This window comes from Oncorhynchus clarkii, chromosome 6 (assembly GCF_045791955.1).
Source record: "Oncorhynchus clarkii lewisi isolate Uvic-CL-2024 chromosome 6, UVic_Ocla_1.0, whole genome shotgun sequence".
Taxonomy (NCBI): Eukaryota; Metazoa; Chordata; class Actinopteri; order Salmoniformes; family Salmonidae; genus Oncorhynchus; species Oncorhynchus clarkii.
Window position 1 is genome coordinate 77472012 of NC_092152.1, and position 24000 is coordinate 77496011.

Here is a 24000-nt window from a genome sequence, read left to right on the forward strand (position 1 = left end):
AAATGGTCAATCACAATTGACTGGTCGATCTCCAAGGCTTTCCTAGTCAATCACCAAACATTTCTGTAAAAACAACAACAATAAAGCCTTATGTTCCACATTTCTTAATTCCTTTTGTGTTGTAGGCGTCAGATGCACTTGATTCAGCAGCCCTAATGACGGGAAGGCAAAGTGTCCCCATTTTGAACCTCTTCATGTGTCTGACGGTAGAACTCCGCTTACCCGGCAGGTCCAGAGAGGAAATCAAGTGCACCTACAGGCCTACCGCTGGCCAATAAGATAGTTCAGATCACTGTGTCTGCACAGTTTCCTCGAGCCATGGACTGTAAAAAACAAACTTGAGCGTACAGCAACGTTGATACTGTGAGAATTCAAATGACTATGACTAAAGAGAGACTCAACAAAGACAGCGTGTTTAAGTTGTTATTCAGCACTGTCTATGCTTTTATAAGCCATAATATGTGTTCTCCCTACACCCATTCACACTACAACCAGCACTGCAGCTACAATGAATGAGAATAGCAAAGTGTTCTGATAATCATTGTATTTTTATTATAATAGCGACTTGTGTCTTTTTTTTTATATCGCCCTAAACTAACTCACTTTACTGGTGCTGTTTTTCTACACATGGTGCCTTGCTGTCCAGTGAGTGTCACAACGCTACAGACCGGATCAAGGTGCGTGTGTGGGATGAGGATGATGACATCAAGTCTCGCATGAAACAACACTTCAAACGAGAGTCGGACGACTTCCTGGGTCAGACCATCATCGAGGTCCGCATGCTCAGCGGGGAGATGGATGTGTGGTACAACCTGGGTATGTTCCAGATCCTTCTGCTTCCATGTTCCAGATAAGACTGGTTCTATGTTCTAGATAAGACTGGTTCTATGTTCTAGAGAATCATATTTCTATGTTCTAGATAATAATGATTATATATTCACGATCAGACTGCTTCCATGTTCTAGGGAATACTGGTTCTATGTTCCAGATCATACTGCTTCCATGCTCTAGATTAGACTGGTTATATGTTCTAGATAATAATGTTTCTATGTTCTAGATCATAATGATTATATGTTCCAGATCCAACTGCTTCCATGTTCTAGATTAGACTGTTTCTATATTCTAGTTAAGTTTGGTTTTATGTTCTAGATAAGACCGGTACCATTTTCTAGATAAGAGGACTGGTGCATCTAGTTTTGTGTTCTAGATAAGAGAACTGATATGCCTGGTTCTGTGTTCTAGATAAGAGAACTGATAAGTCAGGTTCTGTGTTCTAGATAAGAGCACTGATAAGTCTGGTTCTGTTCTAGATAAGAGCACTGATAAGTCTGGTTCTGTGTTCTAGATAAGAGCACTGATAAGTCTGGTTCTGTGTTCTAGATAAGAGAATTGATAAGTCTGGTTCTGTGTTCTAGATAAGATCAATGAAAAAGTCTGGTGCCGTGTTCTAGATAAGAGAACTGATAAGTCTGGTTCTGTGTTCTAGATAAGAGAACTGATAAGTCTGGTTCTGTGTTCTAGATAAGAGAACTGATAAGTCTGGTTCTGTGTTCTAGATAAGAGAACTGATGCATCTGGTTCTGTGTTCTAGATAAGAGAACTGATGCATCTGGTTCTGTGTTCTAGATAAGAGAACTGATAAGTCGATGGTGTCGGGAGCCATCAGATTGAAGCTCAACGTGGAGATGAAGGGAGAGGAGAAAGTAGCTCCGCCCCATGGCCAGTACACCTGTTTACATGAGGTAAGACATCTATACTCACCAACTAGTCTGATGGATTTCTCCACTCTATGGAAACTGTTCCAGGAACTGTCTCCCTCTACTCCTCTTCTCTCATGTTATTCTCTTCATCCTGTCTTTCTCTCTTCCTTTAGAACCTGTTCCACCACCTGACGGAGGTAAAGAACAGTGGAGCGGTGAAGATACCAGAGGTGAAAGGAGAGGAGGCGTGGAAGGTCTACTATGACGACGTGTCCCAGGAGATAGTGGATGAGTTCGCCATGAGATACGGAGTAGAGTCCATCTACCAGGCCATGACGTAAGGACGCTCTCTTTCTCTTTCTCCCTCTCTTCTCTCCACTTGGTTCTCTGAAGGCTTACTGCTGTGCTGATGTAATACAGGAAAGCATGCCTCTGTGTCCTTAGTGTTAAAACTATAGAATCCATGGATTCAATTTCTATGGTTCATAGTGTGCATGTGTGAGAGAGAAGGAAGCGCCTGGCTGCCTGTCTCTGTGTGTGTGCGCTGTCCGCTCTAAAGCCACCATGGGAATTCACAGGAAGTCATCATGGTTCTCAGTGTTCTCTCTCCACGCTCGCCTCCCGCAAGTGCTTCTGGGTAATCTGGAGGCTGAGAGCACAGTAATTAATTATGCTCCCCAATGTGAGCATCTGTGTGTGTGTGTGTCTCTCTCTCTCTCTCCCCCTCTCCCTCCCTCTCCATCTTTTTTTGTCTCTCTCGCTGTGTTTTGAAAGGCTATTTAATAAATAATTGATATGGCTGTCCTTCCAGATAAATGGGCTGCTCATTTTTGAAAACCTTTGAAATGCACCTCAAGTTAACCTTTCCTTGTATCAGTATTAAACTATCTCATATAAAGGCCGTGTCCCAAACACCACCCTATTCCCTAATAGTCCCATGGGTCCTGGTCAAAAGTAGTGCACTATAAAGAGAATTGGGTGCCATTTGGGACACTAAGTAACAGTCAATGCCTGACTGTAGAGCAGAATAGATACCTGTTAAGAGGCAGCCTTCTCCTTATCTCTTACTATTCCCATGACCTACTTAGATTTAGTTTAATGGATTCAGCTCAGGGAGGGAGGGAGGGAGGGAGGGAGGGAGGGAGAGAGAGAGAGAGAGAGAGAGAGAGAGAGAGAGATGAACCTAGAGAAGAGTCCCCTACGCAAGCTGGTCCTGGGACTCTGTTCACAAACAGACCCCACAGAGCCCCAGGACAGCAACACAGTTAGTCCCAACCAAATCATGAGAAAACAAAAATATAATTACTTGACACATTGGAAAGAATTAACAAAAAAACAGAGCAAACTAGAATGCTATTTGGCCCTAAACAGAGAGTACACAGTGGCAGAATACCTGACTGTGACTGACTGACCCAAAATTAAGGAAAGCTTTGACTATGTACTTACTCAGTGAACATAGCCTTGCTATTGAGAAAGGCCGCCGTAGGCAGACATGGCTCTCAAGAGAAGACAGGCTATGTGCTCACTGCCCACAAAATGAGGTGGAAACTGAGCTGCACTTCTTAACCTCCTGCCCAATGTATGACCATATTAGAGACACATATTTCCCTCAGATTACACAGATCCACAAAGAATTAAAAAACAAATACAATTTTGATAAACTCCCATATCTATTGGGTGAAATTCCACAGTGTGCCATCACAGCAGCAAGGTTTGTGACCTGTTGCCACAAGAAAAGGGCAACCAGTGAAGAACACACACCATTGTAAATAAACCTATATTTATGTTAATTTATTTTCCCTTTTGTACTTGAACTATTTGCACATTGCTACCACAATGTATATAGGCATAATATGACATTTGAAATGCCTTTATATGCCTATACTTTTGGATATTTTGTGAGTGTAATGTTTACTGTCAATTTATTTTTGTTTATTTCACTATTGTTGATGATCTATTTCACCTGCTTTAGCAATGTAAACATATGTTTCCCATTCCAATAAAGCCCTTTGATTTGAATTGAATGTAATTGAATTGAGTGAGAGAGGGGATAGAGGAGAGTCGACCCTGAAGGCCTTCTACACCAGCTCAGCAGACAGACCTGATCCAAATAGACCATCTGAACCACATAGCCCAGCGGTGGCCATCCCTTCATTTGGGAAGCTATACCCTTCTGGAGGATTTTGCTTCAACCCTACAACAACTAATTCCACTAATCAGTCGGTCCTGAGTCTCAACAAATCAGAACTATGTTGCGTAGCATTGACGTTTCCTAGCAGTGTGTGATTAGCTGAATCAGATGTTTTGAAGTTTCATCAACTCAGGCCTATAGGCATGGACATGATGTGTTCAGAGTGTGTATGTGTCAATCTGTGTATATTGGTATTGGAGTGTTACAGTGAACATGGTATTGGAGTGTTGCAGTGAACATGGTATTGGAGTGTTACAGTGAACATGGTATTGGAGTGTTACAGTGAACATGGTATTGGAGTGTTACAGTGAACATGGTATTGGAGTGTTACAGTGAACATGGTATTGGAGTGTTACAGTGAACATGGTATTGGAGTGTTACAGTGAACATGGTATTGGAGTGTTACAGTGAACATGGTATTGGAGTGTTACGGTGAACATGGTATTGGGGTGTTACAGTGAACATGGTATTGGAGTGTTACAGTGAATAGCAGCCCATTTGTTTGAGACACAGAGCAGTGACACCTTGGCCATCAGAACTTTGTGTGCATGCATGCATGTGTGTGTGTGTGGGGGGGCTCAGCCGGTCTCTTGTTGTTGGTATTTGGAGCAGCTCCTAAGATCAATGAAGTGAGGGGCGGCATGTTTGTTTTTGTGTATCGGTTTTAAAGGAACATTACAATTCCATTCAGAGTTTTCTAATCTTCCTGTTATTGACCTTCTAGCTGGTTCCACTCTGCTGGGAATTACATGACATTACAACTCACAGAATGTGAATGAGCACAGTCTGCCTCTGTATTCTGTCTGTCTGTCTGTCTGTCTGTCTGTCTGTCTGTCTGTCTGTCTGTCTGTCTGTCTGTCTGTCTGTCTGTCTGTCTGACTCTTTCATTTAATCATTCGTCTACTAGTTGAATAATTGCCTCCTTCTCATGATCAAAGGAAAGTTACTATTTAAATCACACTCAAAGAATAGTTAGTGTTTTGGCATTTTAATATCTTTCTCTCTCTCTCCCTTTCTCCCCACGCTACCCTCTCTCTCTCCTTCCCTCCCTCTCTCCCCCTCTCTTTCCCTTCCTCTCTCTCTGCCTCACTTCCACTCTCTGTCCCGTCCTCCCTCCCCTCACCTCTCTCCCCCTCTCTTTCCCTTCCTCTCTCTCGAGCTCACTTCCACTCTCTGTCCCGTCCTCCCTCCCCTCACCTCTCTCCCCGGCTCTTTCCCTTCCTCTCTCTCTGCCTCGCTTCCACTCTCTGTCCCGTCCTCCCTCCCCTCACCTCTCTCCCCTCTCTCTCTGCCTCACGTCCACTCTCTGTCCCGTCCTCCCTCCCCTCACCTCTCTCCCCCTCTCTTTCCCTTCCTCTCTCTCTGCCTCGCTTCCATTCTCTGTCCCGTCCTCCCTCCCCTCACCTCTCTCCCCCTCTCTTTCCCTTCCTCTCTCTCTGCCTCACTTCCACTCTCTGTCCCGTCCTCCCTCCCCTCACCTATCTCCCCCTCTCTTTCCCTTCCTCTCTCTCTGCCTCACTTCCACTCTCTGTCCCGTCCTCCCTCCCCTCACCTCTCTCCCCCTCTCTTTCCCTTCCTCTCTCTCTCTGCCTCACTTCCACTCTCTGTCCCGTCCTCCCTCCCCTCACCTCTCTCCCCCTCTATTTCCCTTCCTCTCTCTCTCCCTCACTTCCACTCTCTGTCCCGTCCTCCCTCCCCTCACCTCTCCCCCAGGCATTTCTCCTGTCTGTCCTCTAAGTACATGTGTCCGGGGGTCCCAGCGGTGATGAGTAACCTGCTAGCCAACATCAACGCCTACTTTGCCCACACCACCACCATCTCAACCAACATCTCTGCCTCCGACCGCTTCGCTGCATCCAACTTTGGGGTGAGAACACACACGCACACGCACACATACTCACACACTCAGCTACACACACACACACACACTCAGCTACACACGCACACACACTCAGCTACACACACACACACTCAGCTACACACGCACACACACTCAGCTACACACACACTCAGCTACACACGCACACACACTCAGCTACACACACACACTCAGCTACACACGCACACACACTCAGCTACACACGCACACACACTCAGCTACACACACACACACTCAGCTACACACACACACTCAGCTACACACACACACACTCAGCTACACACGCACACACACTCAGCTACACATACACACACTCAGCTACTCACACACACACTCAGCTACACACGCACACACACACACACACACCTACAATACACACACTCAGCTACACACACACACTCAGCTACACACACACACACACACACACACACACACACACACACACACACACACACACTCAGCTACATACACACACTCAGCTACACACACACTCACACACTCAGCTACACACACACAGACTCACCTACACACACACACACTCAGCTACACACACACACACACACACACACACACACACACACACACACACACACACACACACACACACACACACACACACACACACACACACACACACACACACTCAGCTACACACACACACACACACACAGACACACACACACACACACACACACACTCAGCTACACACACACACACACACACAAACACTCAGCTACACACACACACACACACTCAGCTACACACACACACACTCAGCTACACACACACCTACACATACACACTCAGCTACACACACACCTACCCATACACACTCAGCTACACACCCACACACACTCAGCTACACACACACACACACACACACACACACACACACACACACACACACACACACACACACACACACACACACACACACACACACACACACACACACACTCAGCTACACATACACTCACACACTCAGCTACACACACAGACTCACACACACACACACACACACACACACACACACACACACACACACACACACACACACACACACACACATCTACACACACACACACACACACACACACACACACACACACTCAGCTACACACACGCACTCAGCTACACACACAAACACACACTCAGCTACACACACACACACAAACACTCAGCTACACACACACACACTCAGCTACACACACACACACACTCAGCTACACACACACACACTCAGCTACACACACACACACACACACACACACACACACTCAGCTACACACACAGACTCACCTACAAACACACACACTCAGCTACACACACACACACTCAGCTACACACACACACTCAGCTACACACACACCTACCCATACACACTCAGCTACACACCCACACACACTCAGCTACACACACACACACACACACACACACACACACACTCAGCTACACATACACTCACACACTCAGCTACACACACAGACTCACACACACACACACACACACACACACACACTCAGCTACACACACACACACACACACATCTACACACACACACACACACACACACACACACACACACACACACACACACACACACTCAGCTACACACACGCACTCAGCTACACACACAAACACACACTCAGCTACACACACACACGCACACACTCAGCTACACACACACACACACTCAGCTACGCACACACACATACTCACACACTCCACTACACACAGAGACTCACTTACACACTCACACACTCAGCTACACACACAGACTCACCTACACACACACACACACACTCAGCTACACACACTCACAGTGTGATTGTTTTACTAACTGAGAAATCTATATATCTGTTTTTCTCACAGAGAGAAAAATTTGTCAAACTTCTAGATCAGCTGCACAACTCTCTGAGGATTGATCTGTCCAAGTATCGGGTTTGTACTCTGTGTGTGTGTGTGTGTGTGTGTGTGTATTGTAGAGTGTTGTAAAACAGTGGGTGTCTGTGTATAAAATTATTATCTGTCCAGGGGTTGTACCTAGAGATGAACGGTTGTAATGATTTCTATCTCCAGGAGTCTTGTTCACTAGTCCTGTTCACTAGTCCTGTCCACTAATCCTGTTCACTAGTCATGTTCACTAGTCCTGTCCACTTGTCCTGTCCACTAGTCCTGTCCACTAGACTTGTACACAGTACTGTCAGTGGTTGAATTGTTGCTGGTGAAATTATGTGACATAAAAAAAATTGCTTCCTATGTGGTGAATGTTTTGTCCTTGCTGTTTCTGTGTGTTTCTGTGTGTTTCTGTGTTTTTCTGTGAGTTTCTGTGAGTTTCTGTGTGTGTGTCAATTCAATTTCTACTGCAATGTGTGATTATGGAGGTACAGACAGAGAGCGGGCAGGTTTTTCACTGTGTAATTATAGAGGTAAAGACAGAGAGCGGGGCAGGTTTTCACTGTGTGATTATAGAGGTAAAGACAGAGATCGGGGCAGGTTTTCACTGTGTGATTATAGAGGTAAAGACAGAGAGCGGGGCAGGTTTTTCACTGTGTGATTATAGAGGTAAAGACAGAGAGCGGGGCAGGTTTTCACTGTGTGATTATAGAGGTAAAGACAGAGAGCGGGGCAGGTTTTCACTGTGTGATTATAGAGGTAAAGACAGAGAGCGGGGCAGGTTTTTCACTGTGTGATTATAGAGGCAAAGACAGAGAGCGGGGCAGGTTTTCACTGTGTGATTATAGAGGTAAAGACAGAGAGCGGGGCAGGTTTTTCACTGTGTGATTATAGAGGTAAAGACAGAGAGCGGGGCAGGTTTTCACTGTGTGATTATAAAGGTAAAGACAGAGAGCGGGGCAGGTTTTCACTGTGTGATTATAGAGGTAAAGACAGAGAGCGGGGCAGGTTTTCACTGTGTGATTATAGAGGTAAAGACAGAGAGCGGGCAGGTTTTCACTGTGTGATTATAGAGGCAAAGACAGAGAGCGGGGCAGGTTTTTCACTGTGTGATTATAGAGGTAAAGACAGAGAGCGGGGCAGGTTTTTCACTGTGTGAATATAGAGGTAAAGACAGAGAGCGGGGCAGATTTTTCACTGTGTGATTATAAAGGTAAAGACAGAGAGCGGGGCAGGTTTTCACTGTGTGATTATAGAGGTAAAGACAGAGAGCGGGGCAGGTTTTTCACTGTGTGATTATAGAGGTAAAGACAGAGAGCGGGGCAGGTTTTTCACTGTGTGATTATAGAGGTAAAGACAGAGAGCGGGGCAGGTTTTCACTGTGTGATTATAGAGGTAAAGACAGAGAGCGGGGCAGGTTTTTCACTGTGTGATTATAGAGGTAAAGACAGAGAGCGGGGCAGGTTTTTCACTGTGTGATTATAGAGGTAAAGACAGAGAGCGGGGCAGGTTTTCACTGTGTGATTATAGAGGTAAAGACAGAGAGCGGGCAGGTTTTCACTGTGTGATTATAGAGGCAAAGACAGAGAGCGGGGCAGGTTTTTCACTGTGTGATTATAGAGGTAAAGACAGAGAGCGGGGCAGGTTTTCACTGTGTGATTATAGAGGTAAAGACAGAGAGCGGGGCAGGTTTTTCACTGTGTGATTATAGAGGTAAAGACAGAGAGCGGGGCAGGTTTTTCACTGTGTGATTATAGAGGTAAAGACAGAGAGCGGGGCAGGTTTTCACTGTGTGATTATAGAGGTAAAGACAGAGAGCGGGCAGGTTTTCACTGTGTGATTATAGAGGCAAAGACAGAGAGCGGGGCAGGTTTTTCACTGTGTGATTATAGAGGTAAAGACAGAGAGCGGGGCAGGTTTTCACTGTGTGATTATAGAGGTAAAGACAGAGAGCGGGGCAGGTTTTTCACTGTGTGATTATAGAGGTAAAGACAGAGAGCGGGGCAGGTTTTTCACTGTGTGATTATAGAGGTAAAGACAGAGAGGGGCAGGTTTTTCACTGTGTGATTATAGAGGTAAAGACAGAGAGCGGGGCAGGTTTTTCACTGTGTGATTATAGAGGTAAAGACAGAGAGCGGGGCAGGTTTTTCACTGTGTGATTATAGAGGTAAAGACAGAGCGGGGCAGGTTTTTCACTGTGCTTGTCTTTTCAGATTGCTGGTGTCGTGTTATTCACACTGATTGAAAGCAGTCAGGAAATGTCACATTGTTTCTGACTGCTGCCGCTCCCCTTCTGCTCCCACATCAATTCACAGACACACACACACACACACACACCCCTTGTCGTCGTACAGTAATAAGATTCAGATCAGGCCAGTCAGTCTCTCCGCTCGCTCGGCGTATGGATTTCTCCGTAATGATATTCTGAAGCAGATTGAGTTTGCTTTTCTCTAAAACCGAGGGATGAATGGACAGAGAGAGAGTATCCCCCACTCTTTTTAAACGTATTCGTCAGGGGAGTCAGAATGTGCAGCGACACAGTGTAACAGCTGATTTGTCCCTCTGTGATGTCCCCTGTCGGCTCTGCTGTCAGTGATTCACAGCAGGTGCTCAGGGATACAGAGTGTTGTTTCAGACAGTGGACACTTTAAGTCGGAGGAGGGGCTCATTGGAATGGCTGGAATGAAATACATGTAATGGTGACACATTACCATTCACTACTTCTAGGATGTCTATTTAGGCTACATGTTGAAGTAGACATTGAGGGATATTGGATGTTGATTTAGGGTAGAATTTCAGGCATATGTATATTTAGGGTGAACTGAGGGATATAGGATTTTTATTTGGTCTTCGCCCCTGTGCCTTTACATGGCACGCCGTAATTTGGGGGATATAAAAATAAAATATTACGCATTCCTGCGTCTGTCTCCCGAATCTCTTCATACCAACGTGACACATGATAGAGGCTGAAGGATCTGGAATGTTAATTTAGGTTTCTATGGTGATGGTTTATGGTAGATACTGAGGGATATAGAATGTCTGTTTAGGTTTCTATGGTGATGGTTTATGGTAGATACTGAGGGATATAGGATGTCTGTTTAGGTTTCTATGGTGATGGTTTATGGTAGATACTGAGGGATATAGGATATCTGTTTAGGTAGGATGTTGTTTCAGGGTAGACGTTGAGGTGTATAAGATGTCTGTTTAGGGTAGACGTTGAGGTGTATAAGATGTCTGTTTAGGGTAGACGTTGAGGTGTATAAGATGTCTGTTTAGGGTAGACGTTGAGGTACTGTATATGGGATGTCTTTTTAGAGTATGGATATTTTATATTATTTTAGGGTGGATATGTAAGATGTTGTTCTTAGTAAGGACAATAAAGCTGCAAACACAATACACAGTTGAATGATGGTTTAGTGAATGAGTTTTGTCGGTGATCAGCGACTGAGCGGAATTGATGCTTTCATACACGGACTTTGAGTCCATGATCATTCTGCGTTACTTTTGTGATTGGCAGAGAGTTGGTGTGCATCCCAAATTGCACCATATTCCCTATGTGGACCCAAAAGTAGTGCACTACATAGGGAATAGGGTGCTTTTTGGGATGCACATCTTCTGTTCATTTAGAGTTCATGTTGACTTTATGTAACGGACTCAGTAAAGAATCCACTGACATTTCCTCACCAGCCTACTCTAAACCCTCACTGGCAGTACAGCAAAACCCATTGAGCCCCGAGCAGACAAAAATCAGAACAGTTCCTCCTCAGATCAGAGCACACAGTTATCAGGCCCGTTTTAGACTCTGTCAAACACTGAGTAACAATCTCAGTTATTGGTCTAATGGTTAGGGTTAGAGTTCATTAGGTTTGGTCTCAAAGTTACTTGGGAGGTGTATGTTTGTGTGTGCGTGCGTGCGTGCCAGTCTGTGGTAAAGAGAAGGGAGGGTGGGGGGCAGTAATGTATAGTTCACCAAGCACCTTTTCTCAGCCTATCAGGGTGCACGTGTGTGTTGAAAGCTCTCCTGTCACGCTGCTCTGAGCATGAATGGGAAGTTTCCATCACACAGGGCCATGGGGCTTTAACACTAAAAGACCAGACATCAAACTCGTTTAGTGATGATGGCTAGATGTGTCCCATCATCAATATCAATGTGTGAATGAATTATGAGCCTGCGTGGGATACAGCGTTGTGAGACGAGTGGCCTTCAGCACCTGATCCCACCTTGAGGGCCGTACACTACCTAGTTATAATGCTGTATGTTTCCAGGAGGGGAATAGACTGCCACTGGCTGCTGCTTCCCTTTGTGAATCTGTTGGGTAGTGTTAGTTAGTTAGTTAATAACTGATTTTTATAGCTATTTCTTGTTGTCTATGACCCTCGTTTCATTATCCTAATACACACACTGTAGCACTTTGGGGTTGTTTTTAGATGAAAAGCGCATTACAAATGAGTCTGTATGGACGAAGCGTTCCAGGATGCGTGATAGAAATGTAATGGTAATTCCCCATTGAGCCGACATATGCAGCGTTTACCATGAATACAGTCTCTGTTAACTCGAGAGCATTGCCTTCCAATTTCAATCATGCTGTAACACTTAACTCCAGTGATACAGATTGAATAGAGCCTTAACTGTAGAGAGATGGAGAATGAGAAGGGAGCATTAGAGAGAGAACCAATCTCCTCATTATTTTCTCCTGCAGGATAATTTCCCAGCTGGTAACCCAGAGCGTCTCCAGGACCTGAAGTCTACTGTGGACCTTCTCACCAGCATCACCTTCTTCAGGATGAAGGTATGTACACACTCTGTGTGTGTGTGTGTGTGTGTGTGTGTGTGTGTGTGTGTGTGTGTGTGTGTGTGTGTGTGTGTGTGTGTGTGTGTGTGTGTGTGTGTGTGTGTGTGTGTGTGTGTGTGTGTGTGTGAGAGAGAGACACTCCCAGTTTATTGTAGTAGAAGCATACCTATCAATTAATTAGCATATTGGTACATTTACTGCTTGCCTTTACAGTGATAGTCAATACTGATTATGGTTATAAATAGGCCTCCCACACAACACACACACATGTATATACAGTATATATATATATATATATATATATATATATATATATATATATATATATATATATATATATATATATACAGTTGAAGTCGGAAGTTTACATATACTTGGAGTTGGAGTCGTTAAAACTCGTTTTTCAACCACTCCACAAATTTCTTGTTAACAAACTATAGTTTTGGCAAGTAGGTTAGGACATCTACTTTGTGCATGACACAAGTAATTTTCCCAACAATTGTTTACAGACAGATTATTTCACTTATAATTCACTGTATCACAATTCCAGTGGGTCAACAGTTTACAGACACTAAGTTGACTGTGCCTTTAAACAGCTTGGAAAATTACAGAAAATGATGTCATGGCTTTAGAAGCTTCTGATAGTCTAATTGACATCATTTGGGTCAATTTGAGGTGTACCTGTGGATGTATTTCAAGGTCTACCTTCAGACTCAGTGCCTCTTTGCTTGACATCATGGGAAAATCTAAAGAAATCAGCCAAGACCTCAGAAAATAATGTGTAGACCTCCATAAGTCTGGTTCATCCTTGGGAGCAATTTCCAAACGCCTGAAGGTACCACGTTCATCTTTACAAACAATAGTATACAAGTATAATCACCATGGGACGACGCAGCAGTCATACCACTCAGGAAGGAGACACATTCTGTCTCTTAGAGATGAACGTACTTTGGTGCGAGATATGCAAATCAATCCCAGAACAACAGCAAAGGACCTTGTGAAGATGCTGGAGGAAACAGGTACAAAAGTATCTATATCCACAGTAAAACGAGTCCTATATCAACGTAACCTGAAAGGCCGCTCAGCAAGGAAGAAGCCACTGCTCGAAAAACCGCCATAAAAAAGCCAGACTACAGTTTGCAACTGTACATGGGGACAAAGATAGTACTTTTTGGAGAAATGTCCTCTGGTCTGATGAAACAAAAATTGAACCGTTTGGCCATAATGGCCATCATTATGTTTGGAGGATAAAGGGGGATGCTTGCAAGCCGAAGAACACCATACCAACCGTGAAGCACGGGGATGGCAGCATCATGTTGTGGGGTTGCTTTGCTGCAGGAGGGACTGGTGCACTTCACAAAATAGATGGCATCTTGAGGGAGGAAAATTATGTGGATATATTGAAGCAACATCTCAAGACATCAGTCAGGAAGTTAAAGCTTGGTCGCAAATGGGTCTTCCAAATGGACAACGACCCCAAGCATACTTACTCGATCCCATAGAAAATTTGTGGGCAGACCTGAAAAAGCGTGTGCGAGCAAGGAGGCCAACAAACCTCAGTTACACCAGCTCTGTCAGGATGAATGGGCCAAAATTCACTCAACTTATTGTGGGAAGCTTTTGGAAGGCTAGCTGAAACGATGTTACACACTCTGTTGATCGTCTAAGTGACGTGTGTGTGTGTGTGTGTGTGTGTGTGTGTGTGTGTGTGTGTGTGTGTGTGTGTGTGTGTGTGTGTGTGTTTGTGTGCGCGCGTGCGTGCGTGCGTGTGTGAAGCGTTTTCACCACTCTCTCCCAGTGCAATCCTCGCCCCCAGTTCCCAACCTGCACACTGATTTATCTAGGTTTAAAAACAGCCCAGTGCTCACACACACACACACACACACACACACTCACACACAAAAACCGGTCGACACGCACGCAAACACACACACAAAGACACCGGTGGACTCCCACTCCCACTCCCACTCAGGAAGGCTATGTTGTGGTGTGGGGCGGATGTACACAGAATGGAGCGGCCAGGCGTAACTAAGATGGCAGCTGAAGGGGAGATGACGTGGGGGGAGGAATGAGAATTGTCACTTTATGTTACAGACGCTTTCACTCCCACTTCCAGCCACCCTGCACATTAAGGGAAAGGGAAAGGGGATACCTAGTCAATTGCACAACTGAATGCATTCAGCCGAAGTGTGTTCAACCGAAGTGTGTAACCCAACCCCTCTGAATCACACACACACACACACACACACACACACACACACACACACACACACACACACACACACACACACACACACACACATACACACACACACACACACACACACACACACACACACACACACACACACACACACACACACACACACACACGAGTTCTCCTGAACACACAGACAGTATACAGTAGGTTTCAAAGTATCACGGATAGAGGTCTATTTCAATTTTTTTAAGATTTATTCCTTATTATTTACCATTCTAAAGGTACAACTTTAAAATGTGTGTGTGTGTTTTGACTTTGTTCCTATCTGTATTACAGGTACAGGAGCTACAGAGTCCTCCCAGAGCCAGTATGGTGGTGAAGGACTGTGTCAGAGCCTGTCTGGACTCAACATACAAATACATCTTTGACAACTGTCATGAACTCTACAACCAGCTACTAGATCAGGTAAGACAGACACTATATCCCCCTATATGAATCCCTATATTACCCTATATTAAACCCTATATCACCCTATATTAAACTCTACATCAGTCCTATATTAAACCCTGCATCACCCCTCTATTAAACTCTTTATCACTCCTATATTAAATCCTATATCAGTCTTATATTAAATCCTGTATCACTCCTATATTAAACCCTATGTCACCCCTATATTAAACTCTGTATCACTCCTATATTTAATCCTATATCACTCCTATATTAAATCCTAAATCACCCATATTTCACCCCTATATTAAACTCTTTATCCCTCCGACATTAAATCCTATATCACTCCTATATTAAATCCTATATCACTCCTATATCACCCCTATATTAAACCCTTTATCACCCCTATATTAAATCCTATATCAGTCCTATATTAAATCCTATATCACTCCTATGTTTAATCATATATCAGTACTATGTTAAATCCTATATCAGTACTATGTAAAATCCTATATCAGTCCTATATATGCTGAGTGTACAAAGCCCTCAGAACAGCCTCAATTCGTGGACTCTACAAGGTGTCGAAAGCGTTCCACAGTGGTGCTGGCCTATGTTGAATCCAATGCTTCCCACAGTTGTGTCAAGTCGGCTGGATGGGTGGTGGACCATTCTTGATACACACGGGAAACTGTTGAGCATGAAAAACCCAGCAGCATTGCAGTTCTTGACACAAACCTGTGCGCCTAGCACCTACTACCATTCAATTTATTTTTTATTTATTTTATTTACAATGATGGCCTACTCCGGCCAAACCCGGACGACGCTGGGCCAATTGTGTGCTGCCCTATGGGACACACAATCACGCCGGGATGTAATGCAGCCTGGTTCAAAGGCACTTAAATCTTTTGTCTTGCCCATTCACCCTCTGAATGGCACACAGACACAATCCATGTCTCAATTGTCTAAAGGCTTAAAAATCCTTCTTTAACCTGTCTCCTACCGTTCATCTACACTGATCAGAGTGGATTTAACAAGTGACATCAATAAGGGATCATAGCTTTCACCTGGATTCACCTGGTCAGTCTATGTCATCGAAGGAACAGGTATTCCTAATGTTTTGTACACTCAGTCCTATATTCATTTTATATAATTTATATATCGGCCCTCTGTCAGTCCTAAGGTGCACTACAGGAGTTAGTGTGTTCTGTCTAACAGAGAGATAATGTCCTTCAGGTCTGTAACAGTCATGTATCTGTTCTGTAAAAGGCAAGTTCTGCAACAGTGAGGTAATGTCCTGCTGGTCTATCACAAGGAGTTTATAACTGTAGAAGTTGAATAATAATCTTCCTTTGTAGAAACAACCTGAGGGGTTTTTAGCAATTACCCAGCAGAGAGATAGATACAGCCACTAATTACAACTCAGTCTAACGCACTCACAAACGAGTCACACACTCCATCAACACACACACACTTATAGACCAGACACCTACTCCATCAACACACACACACACAGGCACACACACACTCTATCAACACACACACACACACACACACGCACACACACACACACACACATATACACACACACTTGCAGACAGGACACACTCTTCATCAACACACTAGTCACCACAAAATCAACACACACACATGTTCTCTCCTGGAGCTAACCTCAGGGTGGTGGATGACTATATCATAATATTACAGCCTGCCTTTGTGCCACTGTGGATATTTCCCATAAAAGATGTCCATTGTGTTGTCTTGGCTGCCCTCATTCTCTCACTGGAAATACCACCATCCAACCAGAGGCTGATTATGTAACGCTACAAAGCACTCTGCATGGGAGGGAGGGAGGGAGTGGAGGTGGGAGAAAGAGACAAAGGGGAGGAGGGAGTGGGGAAGGGAGGGAGAGAAGGCATGGAGGGATCGGGGAGAGGAAGGAGGGAGAGCTTAAACATTCCCATAAAGCCTGGCAGAGATGGAGGGATTTCAAAAGAGAGCAGTGAAGGAAGGAAGCAGAGCAGGTCAAGAAAGAGAGAGTATTTTAGGTCCAAATTCTCTCCATTGGAATTCAGTCACTGTGGAGGAAGGAGGTGAGATGCCCAGTACTGCATGTCTCTGTAGATACACTGTAGGCAAATGTATATTCCTGTGTCTTTCACTGCTGATAGGTGGAGGGGTCAGACATATGAATGGCCCTAGTCCACCATGTGGCCCACAGACTATCAATCACACACACACTCATGGACGCATGCACAAGCGCACACACACACACACACACACACACACACACACACACACACACACACACACACACACACACACACACACACACACACACACACACACACACACACACACACACACACACAGCTCTCTAAAATGATCTGCATCCATTTCTGCATTTATTCTTCTCTCTATCTCTCGCTCTCTCACACACACACACACACACTCACTCACACACACACACATACATATATATACACACACACATTATGGCCAAATTATAGCAGTACAGGCCAGGCTGTGTAGTGTGTATTATTAGGGTTTATTTACTGTTGAACTGAAGTGTATGTTCAGCACTGTGAGGACACCACATTAGAACGGATGTGTTTCTGTGTCTGCCTGTCTATTACAACACACCATGAGTCTCATGTATAGTCATACCACACACACACACACACAGTCCATTGGGGAGTTGCAGCAATGAGACAAGATCGAAAAAAAAGGGTCAAATCTGAAACAAATAATCCCATCTTTCTCCGGTGAGCCAGTCAACAAATTGGTTGTTTTTGCTTATTGGATATTAGGTATGTCAGTCCCCATGTCTGTTATTGTCTCCTTTAGGTGTTTGAACTGTTTCCTACTGTGTTGATTCTCTGTCTGTTTGTCCAGATGTGTAAACAAACTTTTGGCCTGTGATTGCCATCCAGATGAGTGATACAGCGTCTGAGAGAGTTATTCCTTATATAGTGCTCTACTTTTAGTACTAGTACCTCTTTTAGTATTGCACTATATGAGTATCTGGGGTGCCATTTAAACTGGTTTGTTGCTGGTAAAACGGTCCTCCCAGTTTGGAGTACTGATCATGGTTGGTACAGTACTGCTAGTTCTCCTGGAATCAGTACTGGTTACACACTGGTGAAACAAAATCACACGCTCATATGCCCTGTGCAGTGCACCATAGTGTGGCAGGCAGCCCTATACGGCTCTGGTCAAAGTTATGCACTACAGGGGGGGGGAGGATTTGATTTGAGATTCGCCCTAGAGGAAGGGATTCTTGTGAATATAGAGTGTATGATTAGCATGCTACTATAGTGCTGGTGATTTATTTACCCTATGTCCCCAAATATCAAATTAGTCAAAGTAGATGGGTCAGATGTTTGAGAGAGGCTTCAATCTCAAACAATGTATGTAGACCCATAATCCTTCACAAAGGAGAGAGAGCACACAGAGAAGAGAAACATTGATTTCAAGCTAAATAGTTAATAAATTGATTGAGTTTACAGAGCCAGGTATCACGAATAGAAACTGTTTCGACTCAGTGCTTTGTCAAGGGTGTACTGGTCCTTACCCCTGTCCACTTTAATAGATATGCTTCAATTTAAGTGATATATTAAATAACAATTGTTAGGAAAATACATTTTGGTCTGTGCTAGTCCCACAGCCCAAAGAATGACAGTATGTATCTTTTCAGTATTTTTACACTATCTTTCCATTGAAGAGAGGGGTTACGGAGCCAGTCACGAAACCCAATGCTTCCTGATTGAAAATAGGAAAAGCACTTTGAGTCGGCTTGTTGTAGGTGCGTGGGAATAATTCAATGAAGTCCTTGAAGAAAAGAAAGACCCACACACTGCTCTTGCCAATATCACTTAGTTGGTTTATTCAGCTTTTCTTCAAGGATGTACTGCTGGTGCTAGACACAATAATCATAAAATAGATATACAGTGGGGCAAAAAAGTATTTAGTCAATGTAATTTTCTGGATTTTTTTTCTCATTTTGTCTGTCATAGTTGAAATGTACCTATGATGAAAATTACAGGCCTCTCTCATCTTTTTAAGTGGGAGAACTTGCACAATTGGTGGCTGACGAAATACTTTTTTGCCCCACTGTATACAATAAATCATGTTTATATTCACTACGCATACATGTTGACCTCTGCTGGTGGTTAATACTCCATCCCAAAGAAGGCAGTATGATCAAAGGCAGATCTTTTAAGAGAAGTTTAGATTAACATGTTGACCTCTACTGGTGTTTGACCCCAACCCAAAGAAGGCAGTATGATGAAAGGCAGATCTTTTAAGAGAAGTTTAGATTAACATGTTGGCCTCTACTGGTGTTTGACCCCAACCCAAAGAAGGCAGCATGATCAAAGGCAGATCTTTTAAGAGAAGTTTAGATTAACATGTTGACCTCTACTGGTGTTTGACCCCAACCCAAAGAAGGCAGTATGATCAAAGGCAGATCTTTTAAGAGAAGTTTAGATTAACATGTTGACCTCTACTGGTGTTTGACCCCAACCCAAAGAAGGCAGTATGATGAAAGGCAGATCTTTTAAGAGAAGTTTAGATTAACATGTTGACCTCTACTGGTGTTTGACCCCAACCCAAAGAAGGCAGTATGATGAAAGGCAGATCTCAGTAAGGGCAGACCTCAGCTTTAACACCCATATATAACCTTTATTTACACAGGGTTTCTTATTAGTCATTTAGCAGACACTCTTATCCAGAGTGACTTACAGTAGTGAGTGCACACATTCTTATATTAGCCCACCATGGGATTGGAACCGACAACCCTGGCAAGCACCATGCTCTACCAACTGAGCTACAAGGGACCCAATGAGGTGATCCTCATTGAGTTGAAATCTATTCTACCAGAGAGACCTGTTCATTTAAATGTGAACTTAAATGAATGGATTACAGCATTGAGTATACATGTTGGCCTCTGGTTGGTTTGTCCCACAGACCAAGGAAAGCCTGTATTGCTAAAGGCAGATATTCTCAGAGGGCGGTAGGTTAACCCTCAGCTTTATGATGAATGTACAATATACCTGCTATTTTACCACCTCTAACAATGTGCTGTTTGACATTATGAATATAGATGAGCAGGGAGATGCATTGGTAATACACAACCTTCATCAATGCCCTTCACACAACGATATATAGTACACAAACACCCATGCACTTTCAGGACCACACACATTCATTTTCCATAGAGTTCTGTTTCATTATTCATATCTCTACAGTAAGACAGAATACTGCAGCCCCTCTGCACACACACCCACACACACACACACACACACACACACACACACACACACACACACACACACACACACACACACACACACACACACACACACACACACACACGCACACTACAGCAGGGACGACACACAAAGACCCCTTGGTAAGCAGTCAGCTTCAGACCAGGGGAGTGAAATTCAAATATTGGAAGGCTGCATTTCTTGTTAGCTTTCATTCCTTCTCTCCTTTAAGTTAAGTCAGTTTATTGATCAACTGTCCAGGGGAGCAATGTCAACTAGCCATCAAGTAGTTGAGTTTGATACATCCTTTCATCCCTATATTCAGTTAATGTCAACAAATACCATAGGTTTTTCCAGTCTGTCAGGGACTCAACCAAAATGAGTGCTTTCTGAGAATCTACTGTAGATGTGTTGTTACCCAATGACATCCTGTAATTAGGATGATAGGTGACTGCCTCATCTTATTAGTATTGTCAGTAAAATCCCACCTTGAAACGCCTTTAAAGTAGCTTTTCTTTTGATGATACATATGAACATGCTCTAAAGCTCTTGTGTTGTAGATAGACCTGGTTTTGTATGTCCATTGACCGGTTCAATGACAATTGCTGGTCTCTCGGATGGCTGTCTGGCTATGCCCGGATTTAATTATTTTTCATGAGGGGGCCATAAATATAACTATTAAAGTGCAAGAAAGATTTTTTTTAAATCTTACCTTTCTGGTAAAGAATAATTCATGCTGAGAGCTCAAATACATGGTACAAAATATGATACAAATATGATTATGTTCCTATTAATTACAAATGTGTGAATAGTGCCTAAAATATTGTTTGAATTCAATATAAAAACATTATTGTTTGTCGTAGAATGAACTAGTTGCTATCGAGGCAGAAACTTTATTTGTCACATGCGCCGAATACAACAAGTGTAGACCTTACCGGGAAATGCTTACTTACAAGTCCTTAACCAACAGTGCAGTTCAAGAAGAGTTAAGAAAGTATTTACCAAATAAACTAAAGTAAAACATTTTAAAAGTAACACAATAACATAACAATAACGAGGCTATATAAAAGGGGTACCGGTACCGAGTCAGTGTGCAGGGGTAAGTTAGAGGTATGTTAGAGGTAAGTTGTACATCTAGGTGGGGGTGAAGTGACATTGCATAGATAATAAACAGCGAATGGCCATTTGATTAGTTGCAGCCTTATGGCTTGGGGGTAAAAGCTGATATGGAGCCTTTTGGTCATAAACGGTCTAATACTTGGGTAACTGGAGTCTCTGACAATTTTATGGGCTTTTCTCTGACACTGCCTATTATATAGGTTCTAGATTGCAGGAAGCTTGACCCCAGTGATGTACTGGTCCGTACCCACTACCCTCTGTAGCGCCTTACGGTCAGATGCCGAGCAGTTGCCATACTAGGAGGTGATGCAACCGGTCAGGATGCTCTCGATGGTGCAGCTGTAGAACTTTTTGAGGATCTGGGGACCCATGCCAAATCTTTTCAGTTTCCTGAGGTGGAAAAGGTTTTCTCCTGCCCTCTTCACGACTGTCTTGGTGTGTTTGGACCATGATAGATCGTTGGTGATGTGAATACCAAGGAACTTGAAACTCTCGACCCGCTCCACTACAGCCCTGTTGATGTTAATGGAGGCTTGTTCGGGCCAGCCTTTTCCTGTAGTCCACGATCAGATCCTTTGTCTTGCTCACATTGAAGGATAGGTTGTTGTCCTGGCATCACACTGCCAGTTCTCTGACCTCCTCCCTATAGGCTGTCTCATCGTTGTCGGTGATCAGGCCTACCACTGTTGTGAAGTCAGCAAACTTAATGATGATGTTGGAGTCGTGTTTGGCCACGCAGTCGTGGGTGAACAGGGAGTACAGGAGGAGACTCAGTACACACCCCTGAGGGGCCCCAGTGTTGAGGATCAGCATGGCAGACGTGTTGTTGCCTACCCTCGCCACCTGGGGGCGGCCTGCCAGGAAGTCCAGGATCCAGTTGCAGAAGGAGATGTTTAGTTCCAGGGTCCTTAGGTTAGTGATGAGCTTCGTGGGCAATATGGTGCTGAATGCAGAGCTGTAGTCAATGAACAGTATTCTCAAATAGGTGTTCCTTTTGGTTGGAATACGTACGTACGGTCACTGTGGGGACGACGTCGTCAATGCACTTATTGATGAAGCCAATGACTGAGGTGGTATACACCTCAATGCCATTGGAGGAATCCCAGAAAATACTCCAGTCTGTGCTTAGCAAAACAGTTCTGTAGCGTAGCGTCCGTGTCATCTAACCACTTCCATTTTGAGAGAGTCACTGGTACTTCCTGTATTAGTTTTTGCTTGTAAGAAGGAATCAGGGGGATAGAATTATGGTTAGATTTGCCAAATGGAGGGCGGGGGAGAGCTTTGTATGCTTCTCTGTGTGTGGAGTAAAGGTGGTCTAGAGTTTTTTTTCCTCTGGTTGCACATGTGACAGGCTGGTAAAACTGATTTAAGTTTGTCTGCATTAAAGTCCCCGGCCACTAGGAGCGCCACTTCTGGATGAGCATTTTCTTGTTTGTTTATAGAGTTGGTTGAGTGCTGTCTTAGTGCCAGCATCGGTCTGGGGTGGTAAATAGATGGCTATGAATAATATAGATGAGAGCTCTCTAGATAGTGTGGTCTACAGCTTATCATTAGGTACTCTACCTCAGGTGACCAATACCTTGACACTTCTTTAATATTAGACATTGCGCACCAGCTGCGCACCAGCTGTTAATGACAAAAATACACACACCTCTACCCCTCATCTTACCAGACGTAGCTTCTCTGTTCTGCCGGTCCATTGAACATTCCTCCAGCTCTATATTTATCCGTGTCATCGTTCAGCCACGACTCGGGGGAAATATAAGATATTACAGTTTTTAATATGCCTTTGGTAGAATAATCGCAATCGTAGATCATCAATTTTATTATCCAATAATTGCAAGTTAGCAAGTAGAATTGATGGCAGTGGGAGTTTACTCGCTCGCCTACAGGTTCTCAAAATGCAGCCCGATCTGCATCCTCTTTTCCTCCGTCTTTTCTTCACGCAAATGACGGGGATCTGGGTCTGTTCCCGGGAGAATCAGTATTTCTTTCTTGTCGGGCTCGTTAAAAGACTCGTTAAAGGAAAAGCTTCTTCCAGTTCGTGGTGAGTAATCCCAGTTCTGATGTCCATAAGTTATTTTTGGTCATTAGAGATGGTAGCAGCAACATTATGTACAAAATAAGTTAAAAAAATAAGTTAAAAACAACACAAAAAAATGAACAAATGGCGCAATTGGTTACAGGCATGAAAAACATCAGCCATCCTCTTCGGCACCATCTTAAGGTTCTTAGCTTTCCTATGCGACATATGACGTCTTCTTCCGGCAGAAATAGACTGTCAGTCCGAGCAGTGAATAAAAGTGTAAGCAGGACTTCCCATTTAACCAGGTAAGTCAGTTAAGAACAAACTCTTACTTAACAATGACAGCCTACCCCAGCCAAACCCTCCCCTAACCCGGATGACGCTGGGACAATTGTGCACCGCCCTATGGGACTCCCGATCAGTTGTGATACAGCCCAGGATCAAACCAGGGTCTGTAGTGAGCCCCGAGTCTAATCCGAAAC

The 24000-nt window shown here is 43.9% G+C and overlaps 1 protein-coding gene across 1 annotated transcript in view; it reads left to right on the forward strand.

The window, feature by feature from the left end:
• The window catches only part of LOC139411634 (protein unc-13 homolog C-like), a 223348-nt gene that overhangs the window by 65386 nt on the left and 133962 nt on the right, over window positions 1-24000 (forward strand). Inside the window, exons 11-17 of the mRNA XM_071158229.1 lie at window positions 647-816; window positions 1627-1742; window positions 1874-2037; window positions 5605-5758; window positions 7643-7711; window positions 12367-12456; window positions 14996-15124. Coding sequence (XP_071014330.1) covers window positions 647-816; window positions 1627-1742; window positions 1874-2037; window positions 5605-5758; window positions 7643-7711; window positions 12367-12456; window positions 14996-15124 — 892 coding nt within the window. The remainder of the gene's footprint in view (window positions 1-646; window positions 817-1626; window positions 1743-1873; window positions 2038-5604; window positions 5759-7642; window positions 7712-12366; window positions 12457-14995; window positions 15125-24000) is intronic.